This window comes from Microtus pennsylvanicus, chromosome 16, assembly GCF_037038515.1.
Source record: "Microtus pennsylvanicus isolate mMicPen1 chromosome 16, mMicPen1.hap1, whole genome shotgun sequence".
Taxonomy (NCBI): domain Eukaryota; kingdom Metazoa; phylum Chordata; class Mammalia; order Rodentia; family Cricetidae; genus Microtus; species Microtus pennsylvanicus.
Window position 1 is genome coordinate 13,441,578 of NC_134594.1, and position 19,515 is coordinate 13,461,092.

General features: G+C 36.2%; 1 protein-coding gene across 10 annotated transcripts in view; it reads left to right on the forward strand.

The window, feature by feature from the left end:
- Bltp1 (bridge-like lipid transfer protein family member 1) overlaps window positions 1-19,515 on the forward strand; it is a 173,935-nt gene that overhangs the window by 148,808 nt on the left and 5,612 nt on the right. For 8 of the 10 annotated variants that reach the window (XM_075950555.1, XM_075950545.1, XM_075950550.1 and 5 more), the window contains 15 exons: window positions 1,075-1,236; window positions 1,674-1,813; window positions 3,031-3,232; window positions 4,492-4,692; window positions 5,595-5,774; window positions 6,531-6,668; window positions 7,528-7,785; window positions 8,532-8,682; window positions 9,215-9,372; window positions 9,495-9,687; window positions 9,904-10,121; window positions 13,377-13,628; window positions 16,294-16,497; window positions 17,137-17,331; window positions 17,737-17,871. In XM_075950555.1, the coding sequence (XP_075806670.1) occupies window positions 1,075-1,236; window positions 1,674-1,813; window positions 3,031-3,232; window positions 4,492-4,692; window positions 5,595-5,774; window positions 6,531-6,668; window positions 7,528-7,785; window positions 8,532-8,682; window positions 9,215-9,372; window positions 9,495-9,687; window positions 9,904-10,121; window positions 13,377-13,628; window positions 16,294-16,497; window positions 17,137-17,331; window positions 17,737-17,871 (2,787 nt within the window). The remainder of the gene's footprint in view (window positions 1-1,074; window positions 1,237-1,673; window positions 1,814-3,030; window positions 3,233-4,491; window positions 4,693-5,594; window positions 5,775-6,530; window positions 6,669-7,527; window positions 7,786-8,531; window positions 8,683-9,214; window positions 9,373-9,494; window positions 9,688-9,903; window positions 10,122-13,376; window positions 13,629-16,293; window positions 16,498-17,136; window positions 17,332-17,736; window positions 17,872-19,515) is intronic. The other 2 variants (XM_075950547.1, XM_075950552.1) reach the window with 2 other exon arrangements.

Below are 19,515 nucleotides of genomic sequence, written 5' to 3' on the forward strand. Positions count from 1 at the left end.
TGTGGGCATCTCAACTGGGATGGGAGTATTTTTTATGACATTGCAGTTCACAAACTTTGAGTGGAATGATTAAAAGAAGAGCTGACTGAACCTAAAATTCTTAATAGCTTTAAATATCACAGAGTACTATATTTAGTTTCTTACTGGTTGTGCAGATCATTGAGGATGGGAACTAGAGCTTGAAAGCCAGCAAGGATCCTTGGCAGCCATCTTGGAAATGGCTATCATAGCACATAAATGATACTTTACACATGCATATATACATGTATATACAATGTATATATGCATGTGTATATGTATATGTGGTATAATTTCTAACATAGGGAAAAATCATAAAAGAAGTTTCATTTGAGAATTTCACATATCAACCCTTTAAAATACTCAGTAAAGAATCATGATGGTAATGCCTAGTGCTAACCACTTTTCAATTGACAAAGCATAGCTAGATCCATTTACAATGAGGCACATACTGGAATTCCATTTTATAAAATGGAGAAAGTTAGGGCTTACAGATTTGGGGCATTTTTCGATATTTATACAGCTAATGTTTAAATTGGGTATTAAAGACAAAGTTAACTAAGACTTTGTTAGATATTTTTATGTATTTTATGAAGCAGAAATACTAGATTTTGTAGAATGAGACATGGCATCCAATGTATAGAAGTATTCTCAGTGTGTGTATATATTAAGTATAAAAAATCCAAAAGCTGTGATAGTTTACCTCCACTTTCCACTAAATCATATTAGTCAAGCTTTGCTATCTTTTTAAGTGAACAGATGGACTAACATCAGCCAAAAACTTAGCAAAAGTATAAAATTGAAAATTTGGAACATAATGTATAGCCTGGCATAACTAAGAATAAACATAGTATTATAAATCATTAATGATACTTGTAGACTAACAATGTATCATTTCTATCATCAGCCTATTTTTGTTTTCTTATGTAGTCTTAGGTAAAGTACTTCACTTAATTAAGCTTTCATACAGTTCTAATTTCTCATTAACTTGCCATGTTTTGTTGGGACATTTTATTGAATTTCATTCAATGTGCATCATATTTATTGACTTTCTAGCCAAAGGAAAAAGCAGTGGAGGAGTAAAAACAGCCAAGCTCTATGCCTGGGTAGCACTTCAGTCATTACCAGAAGAAATGGTTATTAGCCCTTGTCTATTGGACTTTCTGGAGAAGGCTCTGGAAACTATCCCAATTACACCAATTGAAAGGAATTATACAGGTAAGTATTCTCATATACATTCAGATTTTAGATATTATTAGAATTTCTCAGTGCTATTAAACGTTGTTGTATATTCCATTATAAAACAAGTTACAGAACTGGAGAAGAACCAGAGAGGTCATCTCACTCTCCTTTGCAAGTCAAAAACCAAGCTTTTGGATTTCAAGGGTACTGCTAAATAGTGACAACATTAATGATTAATGTGTTTCTTGCACTGAACTTTCTTTGTAGGCAAGTAGTAGGTGCGGTTTTCTGTATATAGTTTGTGATGTGGAAGAATTTAATTTGGGAGATGAAATTGAGATTTGAGTAGGCAAGAATATGTAAACTGACAGACTTAAAAGCAACTTTCTGATGTTGATGCTAGTTAGAGATAGGGATCTTCTAATGGTTTGCCCTTGATATGTTATAAAACTTGAAACTAAATATTTTAACAGCAGTCAGCTCACAAGATGAAGATATGGGGCATTTTGAAATCCCAGATCCTATGGAAGAATCAACAACATCCCTAGTGTCATCTTCAACGTCTGCTTACTCTTCCTTCCCTGTAGATGTTGTGGTTTATGTTCGAGTTCAGGTGATGTGTGTTATTTCTTCATAAAGACAATATTGTATTTGAAATTTCTACAGTATTTCCCTTCAAATTTTTTCTGAGTCATAGCTTTACACATGTTTGATACAATGACTACAATGGCTTAGAAGTTTGATAATTCCTGAGAAGTATATTTAAAACTGTATGTATGTATTTACTATTCAGAACAGTTTCATAGATTAAGAGTTTTCCATTTCTTAATCTCAATCTTCTATTAAATAAAATTAAGTTTTAAACCTTTTGAAAGCATTTCATTTCTTTATTAGTGTTGTATTCTTAGCTCTCACCATTATGTTTCTTTCTGGGCAGATTTGTAATGTAATTAAGGCACAATAATGCCTTTTATGGAGTTTTTGGAACTGTTATGTAGTTTTAAAATATTTTATTCTTTAATGCAACCTTATCAATACACCTTTAGGAATACATATCATCCTTTGATTTTATCTACTTGTTAAAGAGGATTAGAAAGATGCTTGTATCAACTCTTCAAGTTCAGTTTACCATTCAGTTAAATTTTTAAACTCAATCTATAAGAATAGGAAAACTGCTAGTGTCATCAGTTGCAGGGATTTTCTACAGTAACTGTTTGCCAAAAGATCTCTAGTCTGATACTCTGGAGTTTTGTTAATTCTGATGAAATATGCTAAGTACTTGAAGGTGTGTAAAAACCTTTGTTACTAACACAACAGTGTTTTTTTAATTTTAAAATTTAATTACTTTAATTTTAAAGATTACTTCCTTTAAAAGATTGGATTATTAGCAAAATTACTATGGGCATAAATATATTTAAGATGCTGAATTATCCAAATGTCAGTGAATCTTCTTAGTTTGTTTAAGACAAGATCTCAACTCAGTAGCCCAGGCTGGCATGTACTAGGTTGGCCTTAAACTTGCAGTAATCCTCCTTCCCCAGAGCCCCAAGAGCCAGGCATTAGAATAAACCTGTATGTCTAGAATGTTTAGCTTCATAAAGATTGTACCATTTTGTTAATGAATTTTGGCTTATGTGCCATCCTTCTGTTTTTTGTAAGTTGTGACATTAGATTAAATTGCTTTTAAATGTCAGATGATTAAACATAATACATTTGGTGTATATGAATGTTTAAATGGAAATTACATATAACTTTTAGAATCTAATATGAAATTGTTTTGACCATGCAGTTCCTAGAAATCTTTTTTTTCTCTTGCTTTCTATTCTTTAGCCTTCACAGATCAAATTTAGTTGTTTGCCAGTATCAAGAGTAGAATGCATGCTAAAGCTGCCATCCCTGGACTTGGTTTTTTCTTCAAACCGAGGAGAGCTGGACACTTTGGGGACTACGTACCCTGCAGAGATCTTGTCCCCTGGTGGTAATGCTCCTCAGAGTGGGACAAAGACTTCTGCCAGCAAAGCTGGAATACCAGGTATAGAAACATTAAGTTACCTGATACAAATCCAACTATTATTTTTACATAAATTTTAACAGTTATTCATCTATATTCTATATAGATTTAGGAAAGCATACTACTAGAGAATTGTGACATTTGAAGGAAAAAAATACCAAAGTTCTAGGTATATTTCATGTGTTAATGGAATATGAGTCCCCTCTAATATATTTTTTTAACTCAACGGTGATTAGATAGCATTATAGTTTGAGCTTGAGTGATACTAAAAGCACTGTTACAAGAATACTCTTCACACATCCATGTGCATTTGAATGTTTTGTGTTGTGTTGGATTTCACATTTTAGGAACAATGGGTTTGCAAATGAAAGTAAAAGATACGTTTTTATAAAAATATGTTCTTATTAAACATTTACCAAATAGCACTTATAATTTTTTTCTGTTTTTTTTCTTTTTTGGGTTTTTTAGTTTGTTTTTTGTTTTGGTTTGGTTTGGTTTTTCAAGACAGGGTTTCTTTGTATAACAGCCCTGACTGTCCTGGAACTTGCTTTGTAGACCAGGCTGGCCTCGAACTCACTGAGATCCACGTGCCTCGCCTCTGCCTCCTGAGTGCTGGGATTAAAGGCATATGCCACCACTGCCTGGCTAGCACTTGTATTTTTAAATGATAAATATTGCTGTCTACCTCGTTTGTTTCGTGAAAGGTTTTGTTGTAAAATACACTTGAGGATTTCTTGATGAGGTAACACTCCTTCCTCACTAAAAGTTCTGTGCTCAAAAGTCAAATAGAAATACAAATATAAATAATAACAATATTGACTAGTTTGAATGGAAATTGACAATAGAATTGAAATGTAATTAAAATGGTGATTCTTAAGGGCAGCAGGTGCCTTACAGTTTGGGATTTCACAACTGAAAGACTTTAACAGGAAACTTGTGAGGAAACAAGGAACACTGTGCGAACAACCTGCCAATCTGAAAACCTTTCTTTCTGAAAAGAATTGTTTGGTTTAAAATGCTAGAAGGGCCAAGGTTGAATTTACTAAAGCAAAAGTGTGGGAATGAAATCCTAAACTCCAGTTTCAAAAGAAACATGAAAGCTGTTGAATAAAAATCAGCCTTCAGATTTGGAAATGATCACTCAGGTCCCGTTTTTTTGTACAAATATTTTGAATTCAAAATTTTACCCCAAATTTTAGCCTCATGTTTGCCTTTTGAGAGCATGTTAGTGCTTATAGACTTGCTTGTGGCTGATAATGTTGGATGTCTTCTATTTACAGGCTCATCAGGATTAGGGAGCCCACTTGGCCGAAGTCGACACAGTAGCAGTCAGTCAGATCTCACTGGCTCCAGCAGCAGCTCATCTGGCCTGAGCTTCACTGCATGCATGTCTGACTTTTCCTTGTATGTGTTTCACCCCTATGGTGCAGGGAAGCAGAAGTCCACGGTTTCTGGTCTTACATCTGGATCAGGAGGACTAGGTAGATTTGCTTGTTTGTGTCTTTGTTACTTTTTAAAAATAGTTTTCTGTTCTTAGACCACATTGCCTTAAGTAATAGGTATGAACTATTTTACACCTCCCTCTCTCTCTCTCTCTCTCTCTCTCTCTCTCTCTCTCTCTCTCTCTCTCTCTCTCTCTCTCTCTCACACACACACACACACACACACACACACACACACACACACACACACACACACAGGGTTTCTCTGTAGCTTTGGAACCTGTCCTGGAACTATCTCTTGTAGATCAGGCTGACCTCGAATTCACAGAGATCCACCTGCCTCTGCCTCCCTAGTGCTGGGATTAAAGGCGTTTGCCACCATCGCCCTGCTGATAATACCTATTTTATAAGTAAAAATATGAAACGAAATTCAGATAAACTGATTTTACAAGGATTTAAAACTTAAGAATACTTGTTAAATGATATATATAGCATAATACCTAAAGATACAATTTTTATGTTACATTTTTAAGTATATTATCAAATTACTTTGCAAAAAATTTTAGTCAATGAAAAGTAAAATTTTAAAGTATCTAGGTTATGCTTGGTAATTTTAAATGAGATCATTAAGCTAGCATTTAGTAAAATAAAGTCTACATTTTAAAGTTCAGGCTTTATTAGTGAATATTTCTTTATGTGGTTGGAGTGAGCTTATTAAATTGCTACTCTTGTATACAAGCTTCAATCTATCAAATCTACTGTGAAGAATGCAAATGCTCATTAGGTTATTCTGTCTAAATTTTCCCTAATTTAACTGCATTTAATTGGCGACACGTTACAGTATACTGGATAATTTTCATTAACTAGTTGTCTGCATATACACACATCTCTTTGCATATGCATACTTGTGGATATTTTTCTTATTTTGGTTTTTTTCTTAGGGAATGTAGATGAAGAACCTACTTCAGTCACTGGTCGAAAAGACTCGTTAAGTATAAACCTTGAGTTTGTAAAAGTGAGCTTGTCTCGGATAAGGCGCTCAGGAGGTGCCTCATTTTTTGAAAGTCAGTCTATAAGCAAGTCTGCAAGCAAAATGGACACTACATTAATCAATATATCTGGTATTCTATTTTATAGTTCTTAATTAAAATATTATTATAAAGAATTAAACAATGGCCTTTGTTTTTAAGGTGGCTTTGAGCTTAGATGATTTGGAGGGGAAGGTTAAACCCTTAATTAACTTAGATAACTATAAACTAAAGTGAGAGTGGCTATAGACCTGTCAGTGGGTCAGCTGACCACCAAGTCTGGACGTAAGGCTCAGGCACTGTGCACTGGAAGTTATCGATAGGTCAGTCTAAAGAAGCCATGGAAGAGGAACACAGAGAAGAAAGGCAGAAGGGGAATGATGCCAAACAGAAGCTCTGAAGGTGGCCATAAGGGAGTTTTTCATGTGAAAGTTTCTGCCCTGGAACAAAAAGGGAAACAAGTACTCCCTTGCATACAGTTGTTTGGTTTGCAGTTCTCTTTGTGCAAGTTCATATCGTAGCTCATACAGTTGACTTATTTTCCATATTTGAGAGGAGCCCTGTGTCAAACTGAAAGCTGCCATGTAGTTAATGTCTAGAACCTCTCCATAACTCTGGCAGAACCGTAACTTGCCATCTCCCCCAGGAAAAGGACACAAAGCTAATGATCTTACAATACACTGTTTCTGTAATTTGAAGAAAGAAATAAAATCATTGTTAAATACAATGGAGTCTAGATTTTATGAATTAGAACAGTAGGTATAATACCATGTTTGATAACTAATATGTAAAGTGTTAAAAGATCTGGAAGCCTGTTCTAAGCTCTAACAAACTTTATTTCTGCATCAGCTGTTTGTGATATAGGGTCCGCTTCGTTTAAGTATGATATGCGCCGACTCAGTGAAATTTTGGCGTTTCCAAGAGCCTGGTACAGGAGAAGTATTGCAAGACGCCTGTTCCTTGGAGACCAAACTGTAAATTTGCCAAGTAAGCTTGTTATTGTAATTAGGTTTCTTAGTTTGGGCTAAAATAAACAAGATCCATGATTGATAATACAAATTTTGATTTACTTTGTAAACTTTACCATGTAATTTGTTTGAAAGAATATCTATGGAGTCCCTCTAATAGTAAGCACTGGGCATTCCAAACAAATAAATGCATGACCCTCTTCAAGATTACCTCCTAATTAACATTTTATTTTGTAATAATTTACTCTGTAATCCTTGTAAATTTGGAAGTGCAAGTATATACTTAACTATTACTAATCATAGTTACGTACGGAAAAATGAAAATATTGGAGACTTACTACCATTTTGCCTCCATCTCTTTCATGATCTTAGATGTTATGTTCTACTGAAGAGGTTATGGAAGTGAAGAGTACAGTTGGTCTGAAACAGTAAAAAAATGTAACATAATGTCATGAGTGGGTCTATTTTCTTACCTGTAATAGGACCAAAATATTTGTTTTGACCTTCTCACTCAGTTTCTGTCAGAATTAAATAAATACTGGATTGTTCTTTCCAAATTATTTACTGCCATACAGTTGCAAAATATGGAAGTTGAAAATATATGCAGTATACTGAGTAATGGTGTCTGGGTGAAAGGACTTTTATCACTTAATGGGTTTTATTTTGTTTCTTTGTTTGTTTGTTTTTGAGATAGGGTTTCACTGTGTAGCCTTGGCTGTCCTGGAAGTCACCTTGTAGACCAGGCTGGCCTCAAACACACAAAGATCCGCCTGCCTCTTGCCTCCTGAATGCTGGGATTAAAGGCGTCTGCCACCATTGCCCAGCATTACTTAATGCTCTTACGTGTGACTTTATTTTGTTTTCTACTGTTGTACCAGCATCTGGTCCAGGGACTCCTGATTCCATTGAAGGGGTTAGCCAGCACCTTTCTCCTGAGTCATCAAGGAAAGCATACTGCAGGACCTGGGATCAGCCAAGTCAGTCAGCCTCTTTCACTCATATGCCTCAGTCACCCAACGTGTTCAATGAGCACATGACCAATAGTACCATGTCACCAGGGTCAGCAGCACAGAACCTCAAGTCCCCAGCTTCCATAAGATCAAGGAGTGTGTCAGACTCTTCAGTTCCTCGAAGAGGTAACACTGCTTTTTGTTATCAGTGGCCTTCCCAGGTGCTTAAATTAAAGATCTTAATCACTGGGAAAAGAAAACAATAACAAAAAAACTCTTAAGTACCAAACACTTCAGAGCACTGCCTGTGGATATCTATTAGATTCACAGAGTTACAGGAAATGTGGAGTTGTCATATTGTCAATATACTCCCTAAGGACAGATGCTTTTACAAACATTCCAATAATGCAGTGAATGTACCAAAAGAAGGTTTGCTATTGAAGAAATAAATCTTTATATTGATTCAGTTTGTTTATTTAGTGTTTTTCCAACTCATGTGTGCTGGTGTTGTCTTGTGGTTATACCTGAATGTATCAAGATGATATGGTTCTCCGTACAACAGAGAATAAAATATAATGAGCAAAGTCAGTACTTGGTTTTCACACTGAGTTCATTAGATAAATGCCAGGTACTTAGCCAATGCCTGCATTTTAGAATGGTCCCTGCCTTTGAGTCTTCTATTTGACCGAAACACTGTTTTCTCTTTTATAAAGAAAATCTTAGGTGATGAAATATATGTGCATCTATATTTCATGAACACCTAAATTCCCTCATCTCACCTGTTTTAGAAGCAATATGGCAACTGTTAAAACATTTGACTGGTGCAAGAAGCTCATGTTTACCTTTTGGATTATGGAATCTAGTAGGTTTTGCTTTGTATTAAGCTTTGATTTGTGTGAATAAGTGCATATTTGATTTTTTTCTGTCTTTAGATTCAATTTCCAAAACATCAACACCTGTTAACAAATCAAACAAAGCAGCAAGCCAGCAAGGAACTCCATGGGAGACACTTGTTGTATTCGCTATCAACTTGAAACAACTAAACGTTCAAATGAATATGAGTAATGTCATGGGAAATACAACGTAAGCTATTTAGATACAAAGAAAATAGATTTAATAAAATTTTTAATTTTCTTATAATGTTTTAAAGCAATCCCAACCCTCTTATATGCAGAGATCTTTGAGACAGTGAATATAGTGGGTAAAATGTTAACTTTTTATTTTGACTTAATTGTAAGGATACTGTAATACAAACACCATAAAATACATTCCCAAAGGAAAAAAAAAATAAGGAAATAGGATAATTTTCTAGCTAGAAAGCTTCGTTAGTTTATATTCAAACATCTATCATGTAGTTCTTGTTTAAATTCTGTGTTAAATGATCTGGTGGGTGTATACCACTCATCCCAGCATTCAGGAGGCTTAACTAAGAGGATGAGCTGAGTTCCAGTACTCAAAACCAGTTTGAACAACACTGTGTGATCCAGACTCAGAAAAAGGAAGAAATAGTTCAGTGTCAAATTGGATCTTCTATTAAATAATCTGATTTAGCTACCTACTATTTTTAATTTATGACAGACAGCCACTTATCTAACAACTTTTTCCTTCTTTTTAGTTGGACAACTAGTGGTTTGAAAAGCCAAGGCCGGCTTTCTGTAGGAAGTAACCGTGATCGAGAGATTAGCATGTCTGTCGGTCTGGGAAGGTCACAGTTAGATTCCAAAGGAGGAGTAGTTGGTGGGACCATCGATGTCAATGCTTTGGAGATGGTTGGTATGTTGAAATTTTACACTAGTATATTCCCAAACCTATTGGGAGAAAAAAAGTTTTAAAAAGTCAGATTTGCTAAGTTTTCCCATGAATTACAATGGAAAGTAATTACTGTTTTTATTTAGCTCATATTTCTGAACATCCAAATCAGCAACCCAGCCACAAAATACAGATTACCATGGGTTCTACTGAATCTCGGGTTGATTACATGGGCTCAAGTATCCTCATGGGTATCTTCAGCAATGCTGATCTTAAGCTTCAGGATGAGTGGAAAGTGAACTTATATAACACCCTGGATTCAAGCATGACTGATAAAAGGTATTTATTAGGATGGCCCCTTCTGGAAACTTTATGTGACTGCCCTTAACATTTTTTTACATTCAGGGATGGGAGAAATAGTTAATTTTTTTCTACAGATTGATTTTATATTATACAGTTAATACAAATGTAAACACTGGGCAGGGAAGATAATTATTCTTGTATTGTTTATGTCTTCTGTGAAATTTATGATACAGATTCTGTTTCATACTCTAGTGAGATTTTTGTGCATGGAGACTTGAAGTGGGATATTTTCCAAGTAATGATATCAAGATCAACCACACCAGACTTGATAAAAATAGGAATGAAGCTCCAAGAATTTTTCACACAACAGTTTGACACCAGCAAAAGAGCTCTGTCGACCTGGGGACCTGTTCCTTATCTTCCACCCAAGACCATGACTAACAACCTGGAGAAAAATTCACAAGAACAATGTAAGAGTTAGAATTCAACATTGATATATTCCCTATCTTCTCTAATGTATATTATTAAGCAACACATTTATATGCCATACTTAGAAGGTATCCTGTGGGTTCTTCATTTACCCACTCAGCACTGACTATGGTCCTGATAATGGCATCGACTGTCCCTTGGAGGTTATAACTTTTTCCATTACAGCTCACCTGGAGCATACCTGCTGTGTGACAGTATTATATTCTGGTTTGTAGCATGGGCTGAGGAGTCAGAATAACTGCATCTATCTATTAACTTTTTATACTAGGCAGATTATTATCTTTCACTTAGTAATTCATAAATTAGCTTATATTTATTAAGTGACAGCTGTATGCTCTGGTACTTCTCTAAACACAAGAGTTGAAGATAATGACCATTTCTACCTCATGAACCTTACAATCAAATATTAGAGACTATAATTAAATGCATAAATGATAGGATTGATTATTTAAAAATAAAGCAAAGGGATAATATAAAGAAGACTAAGGTGGAAGAATAGCTATTTTGGAAGAGATAATTGGGAAGCGACATCTTGGTAGAAATGAGTCACTGGTTGAAACAACTGAGATAAGATGTGGGGAAAAGTTCTGGGCAGAGGGTCATGAAGATGTGAGGCTCCTTTTGTTCTTCACAAAATTAACTTATTTGAGAATCACTGTTGGACCTAGTGACACAGTTCTCTAATAACAACTAGTTGGTAAATTGAGACAGGAGGATCACAAGTTCAAGGCCTGCCTGGGCTACAGAGCAAGTTCAATGCCATTTTGGACAACTTAATATAAGACCCTGTCTCAAAATGAAATGATCATAATGGTCTGGGGGTGTGATTCCATGGTAGGACCCTTGCCCAGCATGTTTTCAATGAGTAGGGTTTGGGGGAATTGAGGGGCATTAAAATAACTGGTGAAAGCAGTTATCAGTAAGAAAAAACTTAGACATTAATTCGGGTGCAGGCCACAAATAAGGTTTTTAATAAGATGAGTAAGTATTGTAAAGTTTTTAAGAGATTCGCTACTGGGGCTGGAGAGATGGCTCACTGGTTAAAAACACTGTCTGCTTTTCCAGAGGTCCCTAATTCAATTCTCATATCCACATGGTGGCTCTCAACTATCTGTAATGAGATCTGGTGCCCTCTTCTGGCTGGAAGGCATACATGCAGGCAGGACACTTATTTATAATAAATAAATCTTTTAAAAAAGAGAGAGAGAGGTTTGGTATCATTTGAGTTGCCTTGTCATAATATATTCCTTTTTTTTAAATAAAATTTATTTTTTTAAAGCAGTCTTTTCTCATTTTACATACCTATCCCAGTTTCCACTACCTCCCCTCCTCCCACTCCCCTGACCTTCTTCCCACCGCAGGCCCCAACCACTGCTTAGAAAGGGTCAGACTTCCCAAGTGGAGTCAACAAAGTCTGACACATCACTTTGAAGCAGGATCTAATCCCTCCCCCATATCAATTCTCTCCTCCCCCCAACCCCATATCAATTCTGAGCAAGGTATCACTCTGAAAAGAATCGATTCCAGAATGCCAGTTCAAGCACTAGGAATAAATCCTGGTTCCACTGCCAAAATATCACCATGGTTACTGTGTAGAGAACAGACTATATAATTAGTTAGGAATGGACACAAGGACATTGTGAGAATCCGGGCTCGAGATGATGTTACCCTTAGCTAGGGTGACAGTGAGAAGTGGTGATAAATAGTAGGCAGTGCCTGGCGGTGGTGGCACACGCCTTTAATCCCAGCACTTGGGAGACAGAGGCAGGCAGATCTCTGTGAGTTCGAGGCCAGCCTGGTCTACAAGAGCTAGTTCCAGGACAGGCTCCAAAACCACAGAGAAACCCTCTCTCAAAAAACAAAAACAACAACAAAATAGTATACAGTATGATGAAAAGTCTTAATTAGCTTATTTATGGTTTGGGGTTTTTTGTTTTTTTGAGACAGGGTCTCTACATAGCCATAACTTACTTGGAACTAAGTATGTAGTCCAAGCTGATTTCAAACTCAAAGAAACTCACTTGCATCAGCTTCCCACATGCTGTGATTAAAGACATGCACTACTGCGCCCAACCTAACTCCTTAATTAATTTTTTATTATAGAAATAATGTGTGTACATTGAAAGCAAACTAGTAAATATAAACAAAAATCATCACTGTGAAACAACTTAGAGCTTATATATGGATTTTTCTACATATTTGTACACTTTTTTTAGCCAAAGTGTCACCTACCCTTTTCTACAGTTCAGCTTTCTATTTTGCCAATTAGTTATCTCCTCTGGCTTCCAGGCATATTCAAACTTCATGACTGACCCACAAGTATCAAGTAGTTTGTACAGCCATGTTCAAAGCTTAAATCTGGTTGTTACCTATCTTTACTCTCTTTAGTCTGGCATATTCCCTTTTTTTAATGACTGCACTCATTAAACAGATTTGGCCAGTTATCTGCAGGGCGCCCTACTCTTTTCAGTGACTTTGTGGTGTTATCATCTTATTTCTCTAGGCCTTTATATTCTCTAGAAACAGTATTGTTAGCAAGCATGTGTAAATTGCAGTGCTGTGCAAGGTATATGGTTTACTTTCTTTTGACAAGTCCTTGTCAAGAGAAATAGCACCAGGTTTAGAGATTTGCTTTAAAGAAAATATGCCAGTTAAACACAAAGCATGATTCTTGGTAGTGCTGAGATAAGCATGGTAAACAGCCACAAAGGACATTATTGGAATGAGTGGGGAAAATATCTGAATTCTCTGAATAATTAGTACTTCTCAAATATTAATGTGCATCTGTAACACATGGAAATCTTTATTTTGACAGTGCTAAGGAATGAACTCAGGACCTTGTACATGGCAAGCAAAGTCTTTGAAAAAGCAAATGTGATAGAGTAGACAGTGGGGTGCAAGAATGCTGAGTTTTAACAAGCTCCTAGAGTGCTGATGGCGCTGGTCCTCTGACCTCACTGTACTAGAGAGCACATAGGAGAGAAAAACAGAAAACCTCTCATTCCTGTTTTCACCAATGAAGAGTTGTTAGACCTGATTGACAGCTGCTTTAATTATTGTTGTGTAGAAACTGTGTACAATGCCATTCTTTGGGAATCAGCTAGCATTACAGACGGTGTATCATTTCCACTTATTTTCTGAGTCACTTTTAGCTGTAGAATGTACCTGCCTCTGCCTTTTCCCTGCTCAGGTTGCTTGAGATCATTTATGACAAATGTTTTTTGGCTCTCTTGTAGTGCTCGATGCTGCGCACCACCGACATTGGCCTGGGGTGTTGAAGGTGGTATCTGGATGCCATATATCCTTATTTCAGATTCCATTACCAGAAGATGGGATGCAGTTTGGAGGATCCATGAGCTTACATGGAAATCACATGACCCTGGCTTGTTTTCATGGCCCAAATTTCCGTTCAAAATCCTGGGCCCTTTTTCATTTAGAAGAACCAAATATTGCCTTTTGGACTGAAGCTCAGAAAATCTGGGAAGATGGTAAACTGACACATTTCTAGCTTTTATTCTTTGCTGTCATCTGGCTTGATCATAAATGACTTACGTAATTTTTCTTTCTTAGGTCTTTTGTGTGTTAATTTTTGAGGGTGTGTGTGTATGTATGGTGTATGTGTGTTTTTATATGATGTCTTTGAATGAAGGCATGTTCATGGCACAGTGTGCTTGTGGAAGTAATAGAACAACCTCACCCTCCACCCTGTTTGAGACCAGGCTAACTGACTCATGTGCTTTCAGGGATTCTCCTGTAACCAACTCCCATCCCAGTATAAGAGCCCTTGAGATTAGAGGCACACTTTACTATATCCAGCTTTACATTGGTTCTGGTGATTGAAGCTCAGGACCTCATACTTGAATAGCAAATGCTTTACATACTGAGCCGTCTCTCTGACTCCTTTGTGCTTTTGTTTGCTTACAATTATTTATTTTGAGAGAGACACATTTGTGCTATAACACACATGTGAAAGTCAGAAGCCAGCTTGAGGAGCTGTTCTTAGGGGTCTTGGGTTGTCAGGCTTGGTAGCAAGTGTCTTTATCCCCCGAACCATCTCCCCAACCCCTTTTGAGTGTTTTTATTGGAGATATCGTCTCTATTTGTAACAGATAAGTGACAAATTCATTGCTAGTGAAATTAGCATCTGTAAAGTCTGGACTTGTTAAAGAAATATCTGAACTTGCTGTCTTGTTCCATTACTTAAATTTAGTGCCTCTGTGACTGGTCTTAGCATGATATGTAGAAATATTCCTTGTAAAAACATGCAGACAATGGCAGTGTGAAGAGATTCTGTATAGACAAGACTGCATTATAAAACTTGAGGGCAACAATAATACCCTGGAAGGCCATACCTCCAGGGATATCTGGTCAGACAAATTGGTCACAATGGGTTATTTATTTATTTACTTTAATTTTTTTATTGATTTTTATTGAGTTCTACATTTTTCTCTCCTTCCCTTCCTACCTCTCCCCTCCCCTTTAACCCTCTCCCAAGGTCCCTATGCTCCCAATTTACTCAGGAGATCTTGTCTTTTTATACTTCCCATGTAGATTAGATTCATGTATGTCTCTCTTAGGGTGCTCATTGTTGTCTAGGTTCTCTGGGATTGTGATTTGTGGGCTGGTTTTATTTGCTTTATGTTTAAAAACCACCTATGGGTGAGTACATGTGATAATTGTCTTTCTGGGTCTGGGTTACCTCACTCATTTCTAGCTCCATCCATTTTCCTGCAGTATTCAAGCTGACATTTTCCTTATCCATTCTTTGGTCGAAGGTCATTTAGGTTTTTCCAGGTTCTGGCTATGACAAGCAAAGCTGCTATGAACATAGCTGAGCACATGTCCTTCTGGCACGATTGAGCATCCTTTGGATACATACCCAAAAGTGGTATTACTGGGTCTTGAGGAAAGTTGTTTCCTAATTTTCTGAGAAATCACCACACTGACATCCAAAGGGGTTATACCAGCTTGCACTCCCACCAGCTGCAGGAGTGTTCCCTTTTCCCCACAACCTCTCCAGCATAAGTTGTCTTCAGTGTTTTTGATCTTGGCCATTCTTTCAGGTGTAAGATGGAATCTCAGAGTTGTTTTCATTTGCATTTCTCTGATGACTAAGGATGTTGAACATTTCCTTAAGTGTCTTTCAGCCATTTTAGATTCCTCTGTTGAGAGTTCTCTGTTTAGGTCTGCACTCCATTTTTTTTATTGGATTATTTATTCTTTTGATGACCAATTTCGTGAGTTCTTTGTCTGATGTGGGGTTAGTGAAGATCTTTTCCCATTCTGTAGGCTGTTGTTTTGTCTTGTTGGCCATGTCCTTTGCTTTACAGAAGCTTTCCTGTTTCAGGAGGTCCCATTTATTGTTTCTCTCAGTGTCTGCTGCTGGGGTTATATTTAGGAAGTAGTCTCCTGTGCCAATGTGTTCAAAGTGTACTTCCCACTTTCTCTTCTATGAGGTTCAGTGTGGCTGGCTTTATGTTGAGGTCTTTGATCCATTTGGACTTGAGTTTTGGTGAAAGATAGGGGTCTATTTTCATTCTTCTACATGTTGATATCCAGTTATGCCAGCACCACTTCTTAAATATGCTTTCTTTTTTCCATTTGATATTTTTTGCTTCTTTGTCAAAAATCAGGTGTTCGAAGGTGTGTGGATTAATATTCGGGAAGAGCAGGCAGTGTTCTTAACCTCTGAGCCATCTCTCTAGCCCCACAATGGGTTTTTTTAAAAAGGACACCAAAACATGTACAAAATTCTCATAAAGAACTAATAAAATTATTTTAAAAGAGCAATTCCTTTGAGCAGTTTCCTATTCCGTGTTTTCTTCTGTTTACCTTTTGATATTGCCTTACTCTTTAGCCCGGGTTGTCCTGTAACTCGGGATCCTCCTGTCTCTGCTTCCTGAGAGCCAGTATTGCAGGTGTGTCCCATTGCCTGACCCACTCAGTGGTTCTTAACAAAATGGTTGATGTTCTTCATCTCACTAGGATAAATCCAGTTAACTAAAATAACTATTTGTGTACTTTCTCATTTATTCCCCTTCCTATCCTATGTGTGTACAGCTTAGCTAAATCTATTACTCTGAAGCCACAGTTATTTTCTTAGTTATAAATATAGTCTATCACTTTTACAAACATATCTTTCTTGTGCTCTAGGCACTAGTGATCATTCTACATATATTGTTCAAACACTGGATTTTCATCTGGGTCATAATACCATGGTTACCAAACCATGTGGTGCTCTGGAAAGTCCCATGGCAACAATAACCAAGATAACGAGACGTCGCCACGAAAACCCACCTCATGGAGTAGCAAGTGTGAAAGAATGGTTCAACTATGTCACTGCCACAAGAAACGAAGGTTGGCTCTTAGCTTTTGTTGGGCTTCTTTTGTTTGTTTTTCTATTTTGAGCTCTGTCAGCTGTTTAAAATATAAGTAGAGGTCAAGTTTTCATGTCTTGATACAGCTTTCATTTTATTTCTGTTGATACATAAGGTGATTTTTTAATACAAGAATCACCAGCCTGATGATACAACATTTTGTAGACTTAAATTAGCTATAACTGAAACTATGCTAAATAAATTGGTTTTAAATGAATAAAATTAAATTTGTTATATTTTATAGCATTTGAGAAATATCTTAGAAATTATTCGAAAAATGTTTTATAATTATTCTGTGCTTTTGATAACAATAATATATATATGCACATTTCTTTTTAAGAATATGAACATTTACAACTTCTTAAGTGAAGAGTTTAATGTATTACAGTGTCTTTAAAGTCACACTTCATTCAGCTTAGATAAATCTGTTACTTTACTCTGAGGTCACAATTATTTTCCTGGATTTAAATACAGCTTATCACATTCAGAAATATATGTTTTGATTTTGTTTTTTGTTGTTTTTGTTAATAGGGACAAGGTATCATTCTGCTTTATTTAAGTGTGGTGTGTTGATAGTGCCCTTTGGTTTAGCTTAACCCTTACTGTTTTATGTGTGTAGAGCTAAACTTACTTCGTAATGTTGATGCTAATAACATGGAGAACAGTACTACTATGAAGAATTCTAGTTTGTTGAGTGGATTCAGGGGAGGTTCTAGCTACAACCATGAAACAGAGACTATCTTTGCATTGCCAAGGATGCAGCTTGAATTTAAATCAATTCATGTTCAAGAACCACAGGAGCCTTCATTACAAGGTATGTAGAGAAAGAATCTCTAGTCTTAACAGCACTAAGGAAATTCTAAAGAAACTTCTCACTACTGCTCTCTTACGACAGGTTATTTTGGTACATTAATTTAATAAGACAGATGATATAAGTCAAATTGATGTTTGTACCAGATACTTATGGCCTCTGGTTAATTATTTAGCCTGTTTGTGCCTTTTTTCCCAAGTACTAGGAATAACAATTGGACTTTATTAAAATAAACAATGGCACATTCTAAGAATTTTTAATAATCATTAGTCTATAAATCATGTGCATATAGCAGTTGCTCATTTCTTTACAGTTACATTTCAAATGGATGCATTATATTGATCTATGTAAATATTAATGGGAAGAGGCCTTGAAATTTTTTACTATAAAAGAACTTTATCATTACAGATGCCAACTTGAAACCCAAGGTGGAATGCAGTGTGGTGACAGAGTTCACTGACCACATTTGTGTGACTATGGATGCTGAGCTCATCATGTTTCTCCATGACCTAGTGTCAGCCTATCTGAAAGAAAAAGAAAAGGGTGTGTTGCATATTTTTAATTTCTCCTTTTATTTTCTTCCCTGTAAACTTTACAGGGAAGGCAGGGATCAGTGGATTAACATGGGGAATGTTTTCATGGTCTAATATAGAATAATGGAGCATGTCTTTTCCTCTGCAGGCTGCAGATGTCAAGAAATAATATTGCTAAGACTAAATGACATTTCCTGAGTATCTGCTAGATACATGGCACTCTTTTTTTATTTCCATTTATTTATTTTGGTTTTGTGGGGGATGAGGTACATTATGCCATACATGTAGAGATCTGGATAGCTTATAGGAGTCAGTTTTCTCCTTCCACTATGGTATTTGTGAAAATCAAATTCAGGTCATCAGCCTTGGTAGCATCTGACTGCACTTCAATGGCACTCTTTCTATAAGAGTTTGGGATTTGGGTTTTTTTTTTTGTTGTTCATTTGTTTGCTTTATTTAACAATGTTTTCATTTGTTTGCTTTATATAACAAGTGATAAATATAACAAACAATATTGAAAACAAAAGTTTTGCTAGAGAGTAACTACAATTAAATAATCTTCAACTCCATCAAAGATCTGAGAAGGGAATAAATATTACTTAACAAATGAGAGATATCCAAAATGTGCAACAAATGACAGAGACAACTGACTGCCTGGGCAATCACCCAAAATCTCGTTTGCAATGTTGAGTCAACCAACTTTGGCTAAGGCCTAACATAACTGACATACCATTCTCAAATGCAAGGAACTTTCTTAGGATTATCCTACCCTGTTTGGTAAGATAAGACAATCCTGTTTTATATCTTAGTCAGTAGTTGAGGTATGGGTTTTTCTTAACCCAAAGGCCAGTTCTGCCAAGAAGACAAGCTCCCAGTGGAGTGTCCCCAAGTACTGCATAGACAGTTTAAGATCTCTGAATGGGAAAAGACAAAGTGTTGTATGTGAGGATTTAGTTATAAAAATAGTATAATAGCTACTTAAGTAACTCATTATTACAAATTTGGGCCACAATAAGCATAAACATTCTCTGAGAAAGTTTTTTACCATCATTTAAGAGTAGAGTAAAATCAGTAATTTCTAGAACATAGAGATATGGCAGTGTAACTATCACCAATAATAAAAGCCCAGCAAATACACTAGAACTTGCAGGAATCTGTGTTTTGACAGTGTGGTATTGCCTGGTTCATTACCAATCAATTTGCAATAAGGGCTGCACAGTGAACATCATCTTCAGTTGTTTTATGATCACGTTGTGTCTTGAAGCCTGTACTTCAAGAGAACTGCTGTATTTATTCAATAAGATCACATAAAAAGCAATGTGTGTCACAGATGTGATCTGTGTGTTTATGGTAGCCAACTTTAATAAAGACTTATCTTTTGTAAAGCACACTTGAGCATGAAGAAAAGATTTTACACAAAAAGCTGCTTATTGACACTGTTTTTACAACTCTACAATCATTACAGGAAGCACTACTTACAAGCTTTAAGTGAATTTTATGTTATGTAAATAACAGTCCAACTAAGTCACCAAGTCACAACCTTTTTTTTTTCATGCTGAAGTTTAGAATCAAATGCTAACAAAGTATTTTACCATGGAATTAGTAACCCCTGGTCCTTCTTTGAATTATTTTGAGACGAAGTCTCAAATTTTAG